The 19,058-nt window shown below is 46.2% G+C and overlaps 1 protein-coding gene across 1 annotated transcript; it reads right to left on the reverse strand.

The window, feature by feature from the left end:
- Positions 1-7,290: 7,290 nt before the first annotated feature.
- Positions 7,291-18,014, reverse strand: DYNLT1 (dynein light chain Tctex-type 1). Its single transcript, XM_044290579.1, has 5 exons — positions 17,858-18,014; positions 10,028-10,069; positions 9,806-9,929; positions 9,369-9,446; positions 7,291-7,662 (listed from the first exon to the last, which is right to left on the reverse strand). The coding sequence occupies exons 1-5, from the start codon at positions 17,882-17,884 to the stop codon at positions 7,592-7,594; spliced, it is 342 nt and encodes a 113-aa protein (XP_044146514.1). The 5' UTR covers positions 17,885-18,014; the 3' UTR covers positions 7,291-7,591.
- Positions 18,015-19,058: the final 1,044 nt, after the last annotated feature.

Below are 19,058 nucleotides of genomic sequence, written 5' to 3' on the forward strand. Positions count from 1 at the left end.
AGTCATATGCACGTTCAAGTGGATGAAGGGAGTTGTTTTTTTTACTCAAGCAAAAGTCTGTTCTAATGAGGGCTCCACAATAGAAGCCCTCAATAGTGTCCACCCGGTGGGGTAAAAGACCCCTACCCATCCTCCACCTTTAGGCCCCTTTCACACGGGCGAGTATTCGGCACGGATGCGATGCGCGAGTTGAACGCATTGCACCCGCACTGAATCCCGACCCATTCATTTCTATGGGACTGTGCACACGAGTGGTGTTTTTCACGCATCACTTGTGCGTTGCGTGAAAATCGCAGCATGCTCTATTTTGTGCGTTTTTCATGTAACGCAGGCCTCATAGAAATGAATGGGGTTGTGTTAAAATCACAAGCATCTGCAAGAAAGTGCGGATGCGGTGCGATTTTCACACACGGTTACTAGGAGACAATCGGGATGGAGACCCTATCTTTATTATTTTCCCTTATAACATGGTTATAAGGGAAAATAATAACATTCTGAATGCAGAATGCATAGTAAACTAGCGCTGGAGGGGTTAAAAAAATAATTTAACTCACCTTAATCCACTTGCTCACGCAGCCGGCATCTCCTTGTCTTCTTTCTTTGCTGTGTGGAGGAACAGGACCTGTGGTGACGTCACGCCGGTCATCACGTGATCTTTTACCATGGTGATGGATCATGTGAGGACCGGACTGACGTCACCACAGGTCCTGTTCCTGCACACAGCACAGAAGACAGACAGAAGAGATGCCGGGCTGCGCGAGCAAGTGGATTAAGGTGATTCCATTTTTTTAATTATTTTTTTTAACCTCTCCAGCGCTATTTTACTATGCATTCTGTATTCAGAATCAAATCTACAGAACACTGATCCCAAGCCAAAACTTCTGTGAAGAAGTTTGGGTACCAAACATGCCGATTTTTCTCACGCGAGTGCAAAACGCATTACAATGTTTTGCACTCGCGCGGAAAAATCATGCATGTTCCCGCAACACACCCGCACCTTTTCCCACAATGCCCGTCTGAAAGAGGCCTTAGTGTTTTTCCTCTCTCTGTACAGGACAGAAAATGCAGGTCAGGGTTTGGCCTCATGCACACTACCGTTGTGTGTTTTGCGGTCCGCAAAACACGGATGGCGTCTGTGTTCGTTCCGCAATTTGCGGAGCGGCACGGACAGCCATTAATATAACTGACTATTCTTGTCTGCAAAAATAAAGAATATTTTTTTTGCTGACCACGGAAGGGAGCAACAGATGCGGACAGCATACGGAGTGCTGTCCACATCTTTTGCGGCCCAATTGAAGTGAACGGGTCCGCATCCAAGCCGCAAAAAACGGGTCGGATGCGGACCACAACAACGGCTGTGTGCATGAGGCCTTTCTTTGCGCTGATAAAAGAAAAAAGAAAAGCGCCATATGAAGATTCAGAGGGTTCCTAGTAAAAGTTGTTTACCTGTGCAAGCCGAGGTCAAATCCAACATGGGCAGCTCTCCCTCCATTTGCATCCTGTGCCCAGGCTCTGCAGACCCTGGCAAAGTTCCTTCCAGCAGCTGCCCAAGGGGGCTTGATGCTAAGAGGTAGTGTGGGGCCAGAGTAACACTATGACCCACTCCCTCCAGGCTCCAGCTGATGACTGCAGATAAAATGGCCCTGCTGGCACTCCAGGGGGAGTTTATGTAGTCAGGCTCAAGATTGAGGTGAGATGAGCCTTGATCCCAGACAAGAACACAGCTTTGAATCTCCTTCTGTGGTTTGGTATGAATGGATCATGTATGGAATTCAGGCTTGTTGTGTTATGCTTCAGATTAGTATTAAAAGGCTATGTACACGCCTGTAGGCTTTTTTTTTTTATTATGATGATTGGATTTTACTAGTTTTGGCTAGAAATCATTTTTTCCATTGGTCTTTATTAAAAATATTGATCTATTCTGTCTCCAAAGGGTTAAACATTTGTCTAGCCGTGTAAATCACACTTTACTATTGTTTTGTGCCATCACCTAATAAACCTTAATCCTAATAAACGCTTATTTTACCCACATTCTTATCAGTAAAATAAGAACTGAGCTATATTGAAGGTTTATAACAGAAATCAGCAGCCAGAGAAAATTCAGATCCTGCTATTAGGGCATCTCAGCCCTGTACAGAAAAAAAAAAGGCTCTATATTTTGAATAAAGACAATTTTTTTTTTTTTTTTTTTTTTTTATAATTTCTCAAACTGAGTACAATGCAATCAGTAAAAAAAAAAAAAAATTGCCCCAAAAGGTGTACATAGCCTTTAATTCTACTATAGTATAATGGCTTTCCTATACATAGGCATTGGATTTTACCAATACGGGACCACACCCAAGGCTGTATGTCATTAGGATTGTCTGAGCTTTGGCTTTTCAGTCTGTGGTGTTTGGGCTCCATCCTCATGCTGCCCTACACTCTCTTGCCCAAGGCTCCTTAACCTACTGGGCGGAGTAAGGCTATACTTTCACACTGGCGTTTAAGGGCTCTCACAAGCGGCCCAAAACTGATCAGTTCAGCCCCAATGCATTCTGAATGGATAAAGATCCATTCAGAATGCAGCAATTTGGCTGCATTTGGTCTCAGTTGCGTTTTTTTAGATGTCACTAAAACACAGCTTGCAGCGTTTTGGAGACCGTCCGACTATGCGGAGCCAAACGGATGCGTCTAGACTTACAATGTAAGTCAATGGGGACGGATCCGTTTTTCACTGACAATATGGTGCAATTAAAAACGGATCCATCCCCCATTGACTTTCAAAGTAAGTCAAGACGGATCCGTTATTAACGGATACAAGCATTATCGGTGCAAATCCGTCTGTGCAGATACAAGATGGATCTGCACAAAACATGTGTGAAAGTAGCCTAAGGCTACATGCACACGGCCGTGGTTTTGTTCTGCACCTGAGCCGCAGTTTTTGCGTCTTGGATGTGGACCCATTCACTTCAACAGGGCCACAAAAGATGCGGACAGCACTTTGCAGACAAGAATAGGCAGTTATATTACACTCTGTCAGTGGAGTTCCGCAAATTGCAGAATTACAGTGTTCACCGCATAAGATTTTTTTTTTTTATATTTTTGACTTTTCGGACATGGCGATATAAAATATATAAACAAATTAAAATATTGCATAAGTAAAATTGGGAAAGGGTAATTTATACTATTTTGGCGTATTTTAATTTTTTTCTGTTTATTTAATAACTATTTCCCCCCATGAGGGTAGAACCTAGGATCTTTTAATCCCTTGTCCTATTCACCCTAATAGAGCTCTATTAGGGTGAATAGGATCTTACACTGTCCCTGCTGCCCTGCGCACACAGCAACAGGGAGCCGACCATGGCAGCCAGGGCTTCAGTAGCGTCCTGGCTGCTATGGTAACCGATCGGAGCCCCAGGATTACACTGCTGGGGCTACGATCACAACTGCCACTGCCACCAATGAGAGGAGGTGAGGAGACTCTGTGGCCACTGCCACCAACGATTTTAATACTGTGGAGGGGGTGGGGCGCACTGTGTCACCAATGATAATTAAACGTTTAATATACAAAATACAGCCGGCGGCAAAAACCACATTGCCGACACCCAAGGGGTTAATTGCCGTGGATCGCAGCGCCCTGTCAGAGGTTGGGTGCCGGCAATGTGTTTCTGCCGCTTGTATTTTTAATGTATTAAATGTTAGTTATCATTGGTGGCGCAGTGGCCACAGCCCCTCATCAGTGGCAGCGGGAGGGACTGCTTCCTTCTCCCCTGTGCTGCTGAGGGAACATGGCCGCGCTGAGAGCAGCGCACTTATGGTGTCCGATACTGGCCTGTGCAGTAGTGCAGCCTGTTATCTATCGATAAAAGGCAAATCCCGGGACAAAAGTTTAGACTGGGTATTGAAAGTTCGATACCCGAAACAACCCTAGTCAGAAGGCAGCAATGCTCTTGTGAAAACATTGCAAGCTTTCAGAGCACAAAGGCTCCTTCTTCAGGTGTTTTACAAATGCAAGACTGAGTAAGGCTAAGGCTACATGACAACGTGTTGCACGACACTGCAACATATGCCGCGCGACAATTTTTATAATGATAGTCTATGGTGTCACACTGTGAGTAACAGAAAAATCCATCTTGGATTAATTTTTTGCTACTGTTGTGTCGTAGCGCTACACCAGCCTCACAGGCACAACACTTCTAGGATGTTACAGCAAAACATGTACATGGGAGGACGCATAATTAAGATAAGGCTGATCAACAAGTGGACATGGTCAGTGGAGACAATGTGAAACCTGCCATGTGGTGTACATGATACTTTATACAAGGTATCCTAATGGAGAAATTTATATTGGGCAGACTGTACAGAAACTGTAATCTAATAAACCACAAGGCCAATACAACAGCGGGAATCCGTTTATTTGGACCAGGACACTGCATGGACGACTTAAAGGTTTTAGTTCTCAAAAGCTATTTTAAGAATGAGAGAGGAAAACTAGGAAATTTAAAATGATGACTACCGTACGATCAGTCATTAAGTGATGACCTGAACCTCACCCCTGGTTTTATGACCCACTAATCAAAATTCACGCCTCCCAATCCACAGTCTCTAACCATGTCCACTTGTTGCTCGGCGTCATCTTAAAGGGGTTTTCTCAGTTCAGAAAAAATAAATAAAAATTAAAGCACTGTAAATCTGATGTCAGCAACATGTACATAAACTAAGGAAGTTTTTAGGGGGGGGAAAAAAAAAAACGCATTTCAATAGTTCTCTTTTGGCCCTTTGTTTACCTGCAATAACAATCTCTGAGGCTTTCCTCATGAATATTTGTGGGCATCAAAAAAGATGGCCCCTGCTCTGCAAAGGGAGTAAATAAAAGTTCTGCCCTGAGTGAAATGTCTGACTGCGGGGATACTACGAGTCCCAGCTGTACAATGACACTGCTGATACACACAGGATCTTCCCCCTACCTGTCCTTGTGCAATGCTCTGCAGAACTCCTCCAATATGTCAGCTGTGTCTGCAGAATGAGGAGGGTAGATCCTGTGCCTGGCATTTGTCTCCTCCCTGCCTGCAGTTTCTCAGCAAAGCCTCCAGCTCTAAACCTGTGCTGTTGATAGTAGAAGGGGTTATTCTTTCCTGAAGAATCCAGTGGGAAGGGGACAGCAGCTCGGCCAATGCAGTGGGGGTGGCCAGCATGGTGACATCTCATGCACAGACAGGCCTGCTCCTGAGGCTTGTGTACCAGACATCATCAGAGCAGGGAGAGAAGCTGACATCATAGGTCATGTGACCCTCAGTGAAATCTGAGAAAGGAGCCACTGCAGATGAAGTGAAGTGCATTGTAAACCCCTTAGGCCCCTTTCACACGGGCGAGATTTCCGTGCGGGTGCGATGCGTGAGTTGAACGCATTGCACCCGCACTGAATCCTGACCCATTCATTTCTATGGGGCTGTGCACATGAGCGGTGATTTTCACGCAACACTTATGCGTTGCGTGAAAATCGCAGCATGTTCTATATTCTGCGTTTTTCACGTAACGCAGGTCCCATAGAAATGAATGTGGTTGCGTGAAAATCGCAAGCATCCGCAAGCAAGTGCGGATGCGGTGCGATTTCCACGCATGGGTTCTAGGTGACAGTCTATTCACTGTATTATTTTCCCTTATAACATGGTTATAAGGGAAAATAATAGCATTCTGACTACAGAATGCTTAGTATAATAGTGCTGGAAGGGTTAAAAATAATAAAAAAGTTAACTCACCTTATCCCCATGATCGCCTAGTTCCCGGTCGGTCTCTTCTTTAGCTGTGACTAAAGGACCTGTGGTGATGTCAGATCACATGCTCCATCACCATGGTGATGGACCATGTGATTGGAGCATGTGATCTGACATCACCAAAGGTCATTCAGCCCAAGCCCACAGCTAAAGAACAGACCGACCGGGAACTACACGATCATGGGGATAAGGTGAGTTAACGTTTTTATTATTTTTTTAACCCTTCCAGCGCTATTATACTAAGCATTCTGTATTCAGAATGCTATTATTTTCCCTTATAACCATGTTATAAGGGAAAATAATAGAATCTACAGAACATCAATCCCAAGCCCGAACTTCTTTGAAGAAGTTCGGGTTTGGGTACCAAACATGCGCGATTTTTCTCACGCGAGTGCAAAACGCATGACAATGTTTTGCACTCGCGCGGAAAAATCGCGGGTGTTTCCGCAACGCACCCGCACATTTTTCCGCAACGCCCGTGTGAAACCAGCCTTACATTTGGTTAGAAACATACACCCCTTTAATTATGCATCCCCTCCATGTACATATTTTGGTGTAACACCCTATAAGTAGTGTGCCCGTTTCTGTCTTCCCTTTGTAATCCTGCCTGAAGAAGCCTTTGTGCACTGAAAGCTTGCAATATGTTTTTTTCTGGTTAGCCTATAAAAGGTATCACTCCCTTAATACTTCTGTATTTATTAACACAAAAGGTATTCAACGTCACAACTATCAAAGTAATGGCCACACACCAAGTCACTCATTCCATTGTTTTTGGCAAAGGACACTTTGCTGTGCTACTAAGTTGAAAAGCAAGCAATTCTCATTCAGCATAGTCAGCACCTCACACTAATAACTAAACATAAAATGTATAAAATGTTTCAACCAATAATTTATTTTGTACTAGCTAAAATAAGAGGTGATAATTAGTGTATCAGAGGTATGACTTAAAGGGAACCTGTCACCGGGATTTTGTGTATAGAGCTGAGGACATGCGTTGCTAGATGGCCGCTAGCACATCCACAATACCCAGTCCCCATAGCTCTGTGTGCTTTTATTGTGTATAAAAACTGATTTTATAGATATGTAAATGAACCTTAGATGACTCCTGTCTCCTCCATGCTTCAGAGATGAGTCCAGCATTCTCTGACTCTGAGCCACTGTGAAGGAGCCCAGCACCGCATTATCCAAATCTCCCCCCCCCGTCGTCGTCACAAAGCTAAAGCACCATAATCTTGCGATGCGCGAGCTGGCGAATGCGCAGTTCGTTCCCCGAGGCTGATGCCAGCACAGGGAAGGAACACTATGCCGACAATGTGCATGCACTAGCTCGCGCATCAGAAGATTACGGCGCTCTAACTTTATGACGTCAGGGAGCAAGGAGGAGATTCGCAGGATGCAGGGCAGTGCTGGGCTCCTTCACAGTGGGAGTGGCTGGGCTCCGGAAACGTTAGTAACAGCTCCTTGGGCTTCTTACTTGCCTCATTTGCATATCTATAAAATCGGTTTTTTGACTCAATAAAAGCACACAGAGCTATGGGGAATGGATTTTGCGGATGTGCTAGCGGCCATCTAGCAGCCCACGTCCTCAGGTCTATACCCAAAATCCCAGTGACAGGTTCCCTTTAAAAGGTTTTATAGTGGCACTTTCAGGTTATAGCACCTCAAATTACATAGAGGCTCAATTCATGGAAAGAAAAAGAAAAAAAAGTGTTCATTGTGACACTGTGATGACAAAAACAAAAATAAAGACAAAACACAATACATTCCAAAGTGTGTACAACGTAAAATACATATAGAATGATAAAATTATTTAATGACTGGAACAAAGAAGAAAATTGTCAAATTGCAAGTCCAAAGGCACTGACTATACAGTACATCGTCTTGTTCTCCCATCTCACAGTACAGCTTCCTGCAAAGAAACAAGACTGAGAATAAACCTCGTGGATAATGCATTCACATGTAAACATCTGTATTCTAGAGGGGCATGTTCACATCCGAATTGCAGGCTCCGTTAAAGCCTTCTGACATACAGTGGAGAGAAAAGTCCTGCACGTGCTAAATAAACGTTCTCCCAAATGGAAACTGAACGGACCCCATCATAGTCAATGGGATCTGTTTGGCTCCGTTGCTGTCAGTTATGTGCAAAATCCAGCACTTCCATTATTTTTATTATATAATTATAATGGAGCAGAACAACAGTAATAATAGCGCTGATGTGAACATGCCATAAGTTACTTGCTGGGAAAAAGTATGCGACATCCAGAAGTTTTACACGCTCAGTGTAGGGCTAGGCGATTATGGCAAAAATAATAAAAAAAATAATCTCAATTATTTCAACTTGAAGGACAATGAGGGAGGAGGAGATAGATAGAGATAGAGCACCCTCTCCCTTCTTGCATGCAGGTATCATATTTTACTGTCATACCCTTAACAGCTTGACTAGGCAAAGTTACTATGGACAGTCCAAGTAAGCTTACTACAGATGCTAAACAAGCAGGGCTGTTGGGAAATGCATTGCACTGCAGAGTTGTCATTGCTGTTCTGAGTTCAACTGATGGAGAGCAGATCAGCAGAGCACTGTGCCATCACCTCAGAGGGAGAGCAGATCAGCGGAGCACTGTGCCATCACCTCAGAGGGAGAGCAGATCAGCAGAGCACTGTGCCATCACCTCAGAGGGAGAGCAGATCAGCAGAGCACTGTGCCATCACCTCAGAGGGAGAGCAGATCAGCGGAGCACTGTGCCATCACCTCAGAGGGAGAGCAGATCAGCGGAGCACTGTGCCATCACCTCAGAGGGAGAGCAGATCAGCGGAGCACTGTGCCATCACCTCAGAGGGAGAGCAGATCAGCGGAGCACTGTGCCATCACCTCAGAGGGAGAGCAGATCAGCGGAGCACTGTGCCATCACCTCAGAGGGAGAGCAGATCAGCGGAGCACTGTGCCGTCACCTCAGAGGGAGAGCAGATCAGCAGAGCACTGTGCCGTCACCTCAGAGGGACAGATCAGCAGAGCACTGTGCCATCACCTCAGAGGGAGAACAGATCAGCAGAGCACTGTGCCATCATCTCAGAAGGACAGATCAGCAGAGCACTGTGCCATCATCTCAGAAGGACAGATCAGCAGAGCACTGTGCCATCATCTCAGAAGGACAGATCAGCAGAGCACTGTGCCATCATCTCAGAAGGACAGATCAGCAGAGCACTGTGCCATCATCTCAGAAGGACAGATCAGCAGAGCACTGTGCCATCACCTCAGAGGGAGAGCAGATCAGCGGAGCACTGTGCCATCACCTCAGAGGGAGAACAGATCAGCAGAGCACTGTGCCATCATCTCAGAAGGACAGATCAGCAGAGCACTGTGCCATCACCTCAGAGGGAGAGCAGATCAGCGGAGCACTGTGCCGTCATCTCAGAAGGACAGATCAGCAGAGCACTGTGCCATCATCTCAGAAGGACAGATCAGCAGAGCACTGTGCCATCATCTCAGAAGGACACAAGTGTCAGTATGTGGATTTTTTGCAGGTAACAATAGGGACTGTATAACATTATCAATCTCATCCAGCTTCTAAAAAGGTCCCTCTCTCAGGAGTCTTACAAACATGCCATGACACTTACCATCCGTTGAGTTATCCCAAAAACAAGAACTCGCTGTATGAAGACCGGCACCATTCTTTTGCATGATCACACAAGTAACTGGATGGAGAAAAATGTGCAATAAACATATTACAGGGAGAAGATCTCTGCAGAGAAACAGACAGTTTATAAAACTGGAGGTAGTCTATAGACTACCAAGAATAATAAAAAAATAAAGTAGTGGCATAAAAACGAAAGTTAGTTTCCATTACACTTGACACAAGAGCTGTATACAGTAGTATAATAGATCGAGAAATATAAATATATTTATATTTCTCGATCTATCATATCTCTCAGAGAACACAGCTTGCTTTTAGAAACCTTATTCTATTGAGCCTCCTGAAGTCAAATGACAAAGGGCCCAAAAGGGTAAGTTGCCAGCAACAAAATATAAGCCACCCTGGGCTTTTGCCACGTACCGATGTATTTGAATGGCTTCCCCAGTTTTGTAAGTTGGCTCAGAGTTTGCTCCACGACATTGGTAGTCCACTGATTGACTTTGTTGTGCTGGTAAGCATTTCCTCCGATGGCACTTTCTACTGACTAAATTAAGATGATAGAAGACGTAGAATTCAAGCATCACACAAGCTTTTATACAAGTCAATAGACAGCCGAGCAGTTACTGAATGGTGTGGACTGACCTCTTTAATGATGTTGCTCACTTCATCTACAACAAATGAGGACTGCAAAAGAAAGAAAACCATTACAGAATAAAGCTCAACATGGGAAGGCATACGACAAACCGTCATGTTCTGGTCACCCCCACGCCTCCTCCCAATAAAGATGGAGTGAACTCTAAACAGTATGTATATCCTCCGTATACTCAGAACGGGCCTTCCCCCGGTAACCTGTTGGCCTGTGCCCACTACACGAGGGTAAAGCTAGGAGAGTCTCACTGAGGAGGACAGTATGCAGGTGTATGAACTTCACACCTACAGTACAGACAAGGCCCCGTATGGTCCGGTTTTTACACAATGTACATAACTATAACAAAATTTCGGTAAAGCTGTATATAATGCTAACAAGTAAGGGACATGATTCCACAAAGTAACCTTACATCTCCTACAGAGTCTATAGAACTGCATCACATCTGTCAACGAAAAGGGGGCATGCAATATGGATGAGCTTTAGGACAATGTAGTCCTGCTTAAAGGGGACCTGTCAACGGCAAAAGACATCCCAAACCGCCAGCAGTACCTGAGAGTAGCCGGCAGTGAGTTTCGAAGGATGATTTTCTTACTGCATTCTGATGAGGCAGAAGTATGAAAAACGTTCTTTTATCCTCCGTCCGCGATATTTTCCAGTCAGGCTTAAAGTCAGGGGGGCAGCGGCCTCCTTGCTTCAAGTCACAGTAACCACGCCCCCTTCTCTGCGACTGACAGCGCTTATGCCCGACTGCCGGCTGTCAGTCACAGCAAAGGGGCAGGGAAGGGGGCGCGGTTACCTTGACTTCAAGCCTGACTGGAAAATAGCACGGACGGAGGATAAAAGAACGTTTTTCATACTCCTGCCTCCTCAGAATGCAGTAAGAAAATCATCATTTGAAACTCACTGCCGGCTACTTGAAAGTACTGCTGGCGGTTTGGGATGGCATCATGGCACTATACACTGTAGCTACTCTATCGAGGCCATGGCTGCTGCATCTTTCTCCATTGCCAAGTGGTCTGTAGAAGACGATGGCTAAAATATTCATAAACGGTCACCATGCCGCCCCCCCGGGGCACAGGTTTTGCACAAGTGCTCTATAAACTCTGTCAAAGCTAAGGGAAAATGGTTTTGACTTAGGCCTCGTTCACGTCACAGTTCAGCCTTTCCGTTCTCCTGCCCCGTTTAGGGGAAGGAAAACGGAAAGGACGGATTCAGCACATAACTGAGCCTTAGGACCCCATAGACTATAATGGGGTCCTTTAGGTTTCCGCTCAGAACATGATTTTGGAGTGGAGACAAAAGTCCTGCACGCACAACTTTTGTCTCCGCTCCAAAATTATCTTCTGAGTGTAAACCTAACGGACCCCATTATAGTCTATGGGGTCCGTAGGCTCCGTTCGGCTCAGTTATTGCGCCCTCTCTGTTCTCAGAAAAGGCTGAACGGTGATGTTAATAAAGCCTTAAAGGGAAAGTGTCATCGGAAAATTACCTGTTTAAATCACGTTTTTATGTTTAATACATTTTTTATGATATTTCCAATTTTCCATGTCACTATCTATATTCAAAACGGATTGAACTTGTGTGAAAACCCGTCAGTTTTTCCCTCAACAGATCCTGAAACAATCCATATCGCTCATGTGAAAGAGGCCTGAAGGCTCTGTAAAGTCTGTTAGGAACAGCTCGGGCAAGAAGGCCGACCCGATAACCATGTTCAAGAAATAGAATTTAAACATCTGCAGTCAGAAAATAGGAACAGATACGAAAAAAAAAGGAGATGGGTTGCTATGTGGTTTTAACTTGCAGATAAAAATTTTGGCGACATTTCCTTCAAGACTGGGAAGAGAAGAGAGAACTGAAGAGTCTCATGCTGTTGGCTTTTAGGTGTAACAGTAGCTAAATAGGGTTGTCCGAATTTAAGAAAATTGCCTACCAGCAGGACAAGGTGTAAAGTGAACAAATACCATTAGTTTGGCCTCTTTCACAGTCAGTGTTTGGTCAGTGATTGTGAGCCAAAACCAGGTCAAAAACACTGAACAGGTGCACATCTTTCAATTAGGGTCCATTCGTCCGCACCTGTTCCGCAATTTTGCAGAACAGGTGCAGACCCATTCATTTTCATAGGGGCCAGAATGTGCTGTCCGCATCCGTAAAAAAATAGAACATGTCCTATTCTTGTTAGCAATTGCGAACAAGAAAAGGCATTTTCTATGAGAGCGCTGGTCATGTGCGGCCGCAAAATGCGGAATGCACATTGCCAGTGTCCGTGTTTTGCAGATCTGCAATTTTTGGATCCGCGAAACACATACGGACGTGTGCATGGACCCTTATACCTACTGTATGTGGAGGCTTCACTCCTGGTTTTGACTCACAATCACTGACCAAACACTGACTGTTAAAGCGATCTTACCCATTAAATCTCCCATCATGTACATTAACCATTGGCCATGACTGGGTGCAGCAGTCATGTTAATGCTATATAAAACATCATTGCTGCAAGACCGGTGTGGACCACCAGAGGGCAGTGCTGGAGCAATATGGGTTTTCCCATTAGGATATGCCTTAAATGTCAGACAGGATAGAGTCCCAGAGATGGAACTGCACATGCACAGCCACTAGTGTTGAGCTAAGCGAGCTTCGGATACTAGATTCGTTTGAATGCTGTACGGAGATCAGTCTCCGTACAGCCTCTGGCGAGGTGAAATTCTTTATCTCATGAATAACTTCAGACTTCGAATTTTAAACTTGAAAACAAATGTAAAACTTGAAGCCGACTTTGGATTCAAGTTTTAAAATTATTTACGCTGAATAATCGACGGCTGAAGTTATTCACTGAAGTCTCACATGACTTCGAAGAGATGGCGAATTACACCTCGCCGGAGCCCATACATTTGAATGATGTACGGAGATGAATCTCCGTACAGCATTCAAACTAAGTTTTGACCAAAGCGACTTGGAATCTATGATCTGAAGCGCGCTTCTCTCAGCCCTAAGAGCCACCCTCCATTCACCGCTGTGGCAGTTCTGAAATCAGGGAAGTGCTGGCTCTGCTACTTCCAGAAATCCTAAATCCAATTCAAGGGCCCTGTTCTGGAGATAGGATCCCAGAGGTGGAACCCGCACTTATTGGACATATATGGTTTACACCATTTCCTGACGATAGGCAACATTCTTACTCATCTCAGACAACCCCTTTAAGAATCAAACATTTAAAGGGGTTATCCGGGAAATTATATTGATGACCTGAGTCCCTGTGCCCCACCAATCAGCTGATACAGGGAGCCGCCGCACTCAACGGAGCTCTAGTGAGCGCAGCCGGCTCCCGGCAGCTCATCAAGCATGGTGCCATACAGCGACTGTGCCTAGTACTGCAGCTCAGCCCCATTCACTTCAATGGGGCCGAGCTGCCCCTAGCCATGTGACCGATGTACATTGAGGTCACGTGGCCTAGGAAGCACCTGACCTCTCCTAACTGCTGATCGGTGGGGATTCTGGGCGTCCTAAGTCAATGTATTTTTCTAAATAACCCCTTTAAACCTCAAATAAAAATGGGTACCCTACAGGTAAAGACATGGACTCAGTTTTGAAGTTTTCCCCATATACAAGTGAATGATTATTGATTAAAAGGATATCCAGAATAAAAATTGAAAATCCGACATCATACAGTACATGACAACCTCTTTCTAAGGCTACATGCACACGAACATTGATTGTTTCCGTGTCCGTTTTTTTTTTACGGATAGGATGAAGACCCATTCATGTCAATGGGTCCACAAAAATGCAGACAGCACACCGTGTGCTGTCCGCATCAGTATGTCCGTTCCGTAGCCCTGCAATAAAAAAAAAAAAAGGCAATTTGCGGACCACAAACCTACAGTCATGTGCATGTAGCCTAACAAAGCTAGAACCAGCCCTGTACCTCACATGGATCCAGAAACCTCCTCATTCATTGCTCTGCTAGATTTATATGAAGTAGACAGCTCAGGGGGCGTGTCCTCTATGCTACAGCATCAGGAGGCGTGTCTCAGCTCTCCCTATCACAGCTCAGGGGGCGTGTCCATGCTCTCCCTATCACAGCTCAGGAGGCAGTTGAAGGATGAAAATGAGCAGTGAGCAGGACAAAGAAATACAGATTTGAGTAAGGCCGAATGCACACGGCCGTCTTCCGTGGCCGAGAGCGGTCCGTGGTATGCCGGGCTGGACTCTTGTTCAGAGCAGGAGCGCACGGCGTCATTGGTTGCTATGACGCTGTGTGCTTCATGTCGCCGCTGCACTACAGTAATAGCAGCGCTCCTGCTCTGAACAGGAATCCAGCCCGGCATACCACGGACCGCTCTTGGCTGCGTGCATTCGGCTTAACTCAGTGGCTGAGCAAAATTTTTAATTACAGGCAATTACAAAAGTATTCAGATCTAGGTGCTGGTTTGAAAACTAGAATATTTTTCGTGGGACAACCCCTTTAACTAAAAGAATGACATCAAAATACCTTTCTCAAGGTGACAAGTCCTAGGAGGCAGCAGCCCTGTAGGTCCCACCACTCTCCTTCTGCCCATACAGTGCTACTATGTATGAGTCCAGTGCAGTCTGCAGTGATGGGGTCATGGCCAGCGATATGTCCCATCGGTTACCCTGGAGGTGTGACCACCAGCATTTACATGAAGCAGGTTGGGAGTGTAATAAGACACCCTGCCAAGGATTAAGAATAACTTCCTTTTTCTTACAATTACAATCTGCCAATTCTTTTAGCATGACAAGCTGGAGATGTACAGCCCTGAAAAGCTGCTCCATCATCTCCATAGCAACTGTCAACAAAGCACACGCCATGTACAGTATGTGTAGCCATGGAGTCAGATACAGCCAGGGATGGCAGCATGACGCAGGAGAAGCAGAAATGTGCCAGTGTTGTCATTAGCAACCAATCACAACACTTCTTTCTAATCCTAAAAAAGGGGGAATCTGGTTGCTACAGGAAAGGCCTCCTGCACACGAACATGTGCACCCTGCAAATTACGGGCTGGAATGCACGAACACCGCCCGTGGGGCAGCCGCAGTTGATCGCAGACCCATTCTCTTTAATAGGTCCGCGATCTGCCCGTTCAGCAAAAAATAGGACATGTTCCATCTTTTTGCGGAACGGAAGTACGGGACGAAACCACTCTGTAGTGCTTCTGTAGGGTTTCGTTCCGCGCTTTCATTCCCCATCTCCGGATTTGCGAGCCCATTAAAGTGAATGGGTCCATATCCGTTATGCGGAATACCCACGGAATGGCGCCTGTGTATTGCGGATCCGCAATACGGCAACGGCCAGCACACGTTCGTGTGCAGGAGGCCAAACACTGACACTACATTAAAACAACTTGTCTGAAATGGCAAAGGTGCAGCCAAATCCTTATACCTACCTGTCCGTGATGCCACATGTGCCAATAGTAGCGTATTCCATCATTCATGATGAATGACTGATGACCTATCCTCAGAACTAGGCTTGAGCGAATCGACCTTCGCATCATTCTGAAGTCGATTTGTTCAAAAACTTTAGTTTTAATGCAGTTTCTGTACAGCATTAAAATGTATTGGCTCCATGTAGCCAAAGTTCATTGAATTACTATGCTATTCCTATCTGCGTATTTAGATATTTCTGGTGACAGAAACCCTTTAAATTAAACTGGCTGACATTGGCGATGTGCTACTGTCAGCTGAACCTAACTAAGGGTACTTTCACACTAGCGTTATTCTTTTCCGGCACTGAGTTCTGTCCTAGGGGCTCAATACCGGAAAATAACTGATCAGTTTTATCCAAATGCATTCTGAATGGAGAGCAATCCGTTCAGTATGCATCAGGATGTCTTCAGTTCAGTCACTCTTACGGTATTTGGCCGGAGAAAATATCACAGCATTCTGCAGTATTTTCTCCAGCCAAAATTCAAGAACACTTGCCGGAATGCCGGATCCAGTGTTCTGGAAAAATGGATCCGGTTTTCCAGTCTGCGCATGCTCAGACCTTTAAAAATGTGGTAAAAATGTCCGGTATTTCGGACACCAGGGAGACAGATCCGGTATTGCAATGCATTTTTAAGACGGAGCCGCATCCAGATCCATCTACAAATGCTATCCGTTTGCATACGGATTTCCAGATTGGGCAGCGGAACTTCCTGCTGGAAACCTCGTTGTTCTTGCTCCTAGAGACAACTTTGTCGTCTCCCTCCAGGTCTTGATTGACAGGGCCAGGCGGCGCTCGCATCCTCCTGCCGACTCTGAGTGGATGATAAATCTTGTGCCTGTGCCGTTCAGTATTAGGTGCAGGTGCGGTGAGGAAGCTGGCAGCCTGCGAGCGTCTTTCACTCACCACGCTTGCGCGGAATACTGAACGGTGCAAGATGTCACCAGAGCACAGGGCTGGCAGACAGATGCTCCCATAGGCTAATTAGCATATTATAAAAGTTAGATTTCTGGCGTAACGGGGGCATAGATAAAAGTAGGAATAGGCTAGTGAGGTTCAGCTGACATTAGCACATCACCAATGTCAGCTAGCTTAATTTAGGCATTTCTGGTGATAGAAATCCATTAAAAACATTTTAAAATAGGAATCCAAAGTCGGCATTGGTACTGGGGGGCACCTCGGTACCAAAGCCTGCTTTGGATTTTTATTTTAAATTGTTTTTGAATACGCAGATAGGAATTCTGAAGTCATTCGCCAAAGTCTCACACAACTGTGGGCGAAAACGAATTTGGCTCCACAGAGCCCATACATTTTAATGCTGTACGGATACTGAACAAGTCAACTTTGGATCTATGATCTAAAAGTAAATTCGCTCAAGCCTACTCAGGATAGGTCCTCAATATCTGATCAGTGGGGTCTGACACTCAGCACCCCGGCTGATGAGCCCATGAGGGCTGCAGCCTAAGCTTTTCCTAGTCCAGTGACCACACGTTCATCAGTCACATGGCCTAAGAGCAGCTCAGCCCTATTTAAGTCAATGGTGCCTTCCCAAACAGCTGATTGGTGGGGGTCCCAGGTGTCAGACCCCTACTGATGACCTATCCAGAAGATAGGTCATCAGTATAAAAATCTCAGCAAACCCTTTTAAAGGGGTTGTCTGGTTTCATTATATTGTTGACCAATCCTCATGATAGGTCATCAGTGCCAGAATGGTGGGGTCCAAATGGCAGTGCAGGGAAATGACAACTTTGCACCTGAATGACAGAGGATGCTGTAAATACCCCGTACCGCCACTATGATGTAGATGCAGGTTGACTCTCTGCAACCCCTTCCAATAACTGATGGGCAACGGTGCCGGAAGCTGGACCCCACCATTGTGATACTGATGACCTATCCTGAGAATCAATATCATGAAACTGGAGAGGATTTCAGATCATAAGAGGTTCCTTTGGTGCAGCATCCACTCACTCATATGCTGAGCATGGCTATACTATCCTCAGAGGGACAGGCTAGTCCTCTAGGACCACTCATTGCAATGGACACTCCTGTAGCACTTCTTTCTAGTGATCAGCGAGGGTCTCAGCGCCCAGATCCCAAATGATCATAACTTCTGACAGTTCTAGTTATTTAGAAAGCAATGGGTCGGACATATAATATAGCAGACCCCAGCTGTAACACGGGCAGGGGTCCTCTGCACTGTAACGCATTGGCAGCTGGACAGCAGTCACACTATGCGGTTCCATCTGCCTGCACCCGGGCTGGATGTGTAGACTCTGCAGTCTATGAGCCCTGCACACAAAGCCACGGCATTACGTCACACACCGCTGCCACATGTACACGACCGGCCGCCGCACGGGAAGTTATTGTCGGACACCTCTGAGGCGCTCACCTCCTCCGTTGTCTGAAACTCGTCCATGCTGCCCGCACTCCGGCCTCCCCGCACTCACTGGCCGCTAGTTACTACTACCCCCACCCCGCCTACCGCCGGTTGCCACAGACGCGCAAGGCAGCCACGCCCAAAGAGAACCTGACCTGTCACGTGATATCCCCCCCTCCCCCTGCTGCGGCAACTTGTAAGAAAAAGTGGGTGTGGCTGCTGCAAACCCAACGGACAAAGCGCATTATAGTAGCGAGTGGTAACGGGCAGTTCCCCTGGGACACGCGGAAACTTCTCCTCGGCGCAGTCCCGTAGTATTATTATACTGGATAAAAGGCGGGGACGTTCCCAGAATGCACTGCGGCGGTAGCTGACGGCGTCTGGCGTCCCCTGCCCCGCCCCTAGTCCTGCGTGCGCGCGTCCTCTGCCCCGCCCCCAATCCTGCGCGGTTTTTCTATGCCGCTTCATGAGCGGGCCAGGGCTTAATCTCATATTATCCCTGCTGAGAGTAATCTAGGCTGTTTCAGAGCAGAAGTATGGAGCAGACTATAATCTAGAGTGGAGCGGTATACAGCAGCCCCTCCCAGAAGAGTATAGGGTACCATCGGGTATAAGCCCTGTAAACTTGGACCAAGCAGGAGCTAGGATATGCCCCTGTTGTCTTATAGGTGTGGGTCCCACCGCTGGATCCGCACCTATATGGAGAATAGAGCCCCGAAAGTGCATGCACAGCCGCCCTCCATTCCCGCACCTATATAGAAAATAGAGCCCCTAAAGTGCATGCACAGCCGCCCTCCATTCCCGCACCTATATAGAGAATAGAGTCTTGAAAGTGCATGCGCAGCCGCCCTCCATTCCTGCGCCTATATAGAGAATAGAGTCTTGAAAGTGCATGCGCAGCCGCCCTCCATTCCTGTGCCTATATAGAGAATAGATTCCTGTGCCTATATAGAGAATAGAGCCCCGAAAGTGCATGCGCAGCAGCCCTCCTATCCCGCACCTATATAGAGAATAGAGCCCCGAAAGTGCATGCACAGCAGCCCTCCTATCCCGCACCTATATAGAGAATAGAGCCCCGAAAGTGCATGCACAGCCGCCCTCCATTCCTGCACCTATATAGAAAATAGAGCCCCTAAAGTGCATGCACAGCCGCCCTCCATTCCCGCACCTATATAGAGAATAGAGCCCCGAAAGTGCATGCACAGCCGCCCTC

The sequence above is a fragment of the Bufo gargarizans genome, chromosome 4, assembly GCF_014858855.1.
Source record: "Bufo gargarizans isolate SCDJY-AF-19 chromosome 4, ASM1485885v1, whole genome shotgun sequence".
Lineage (NCBI taxonomy): Eukaryota > Metazoa > Chordata > Amphibia > Anura > Bufonidae > Bufo > Bufo gargarizans.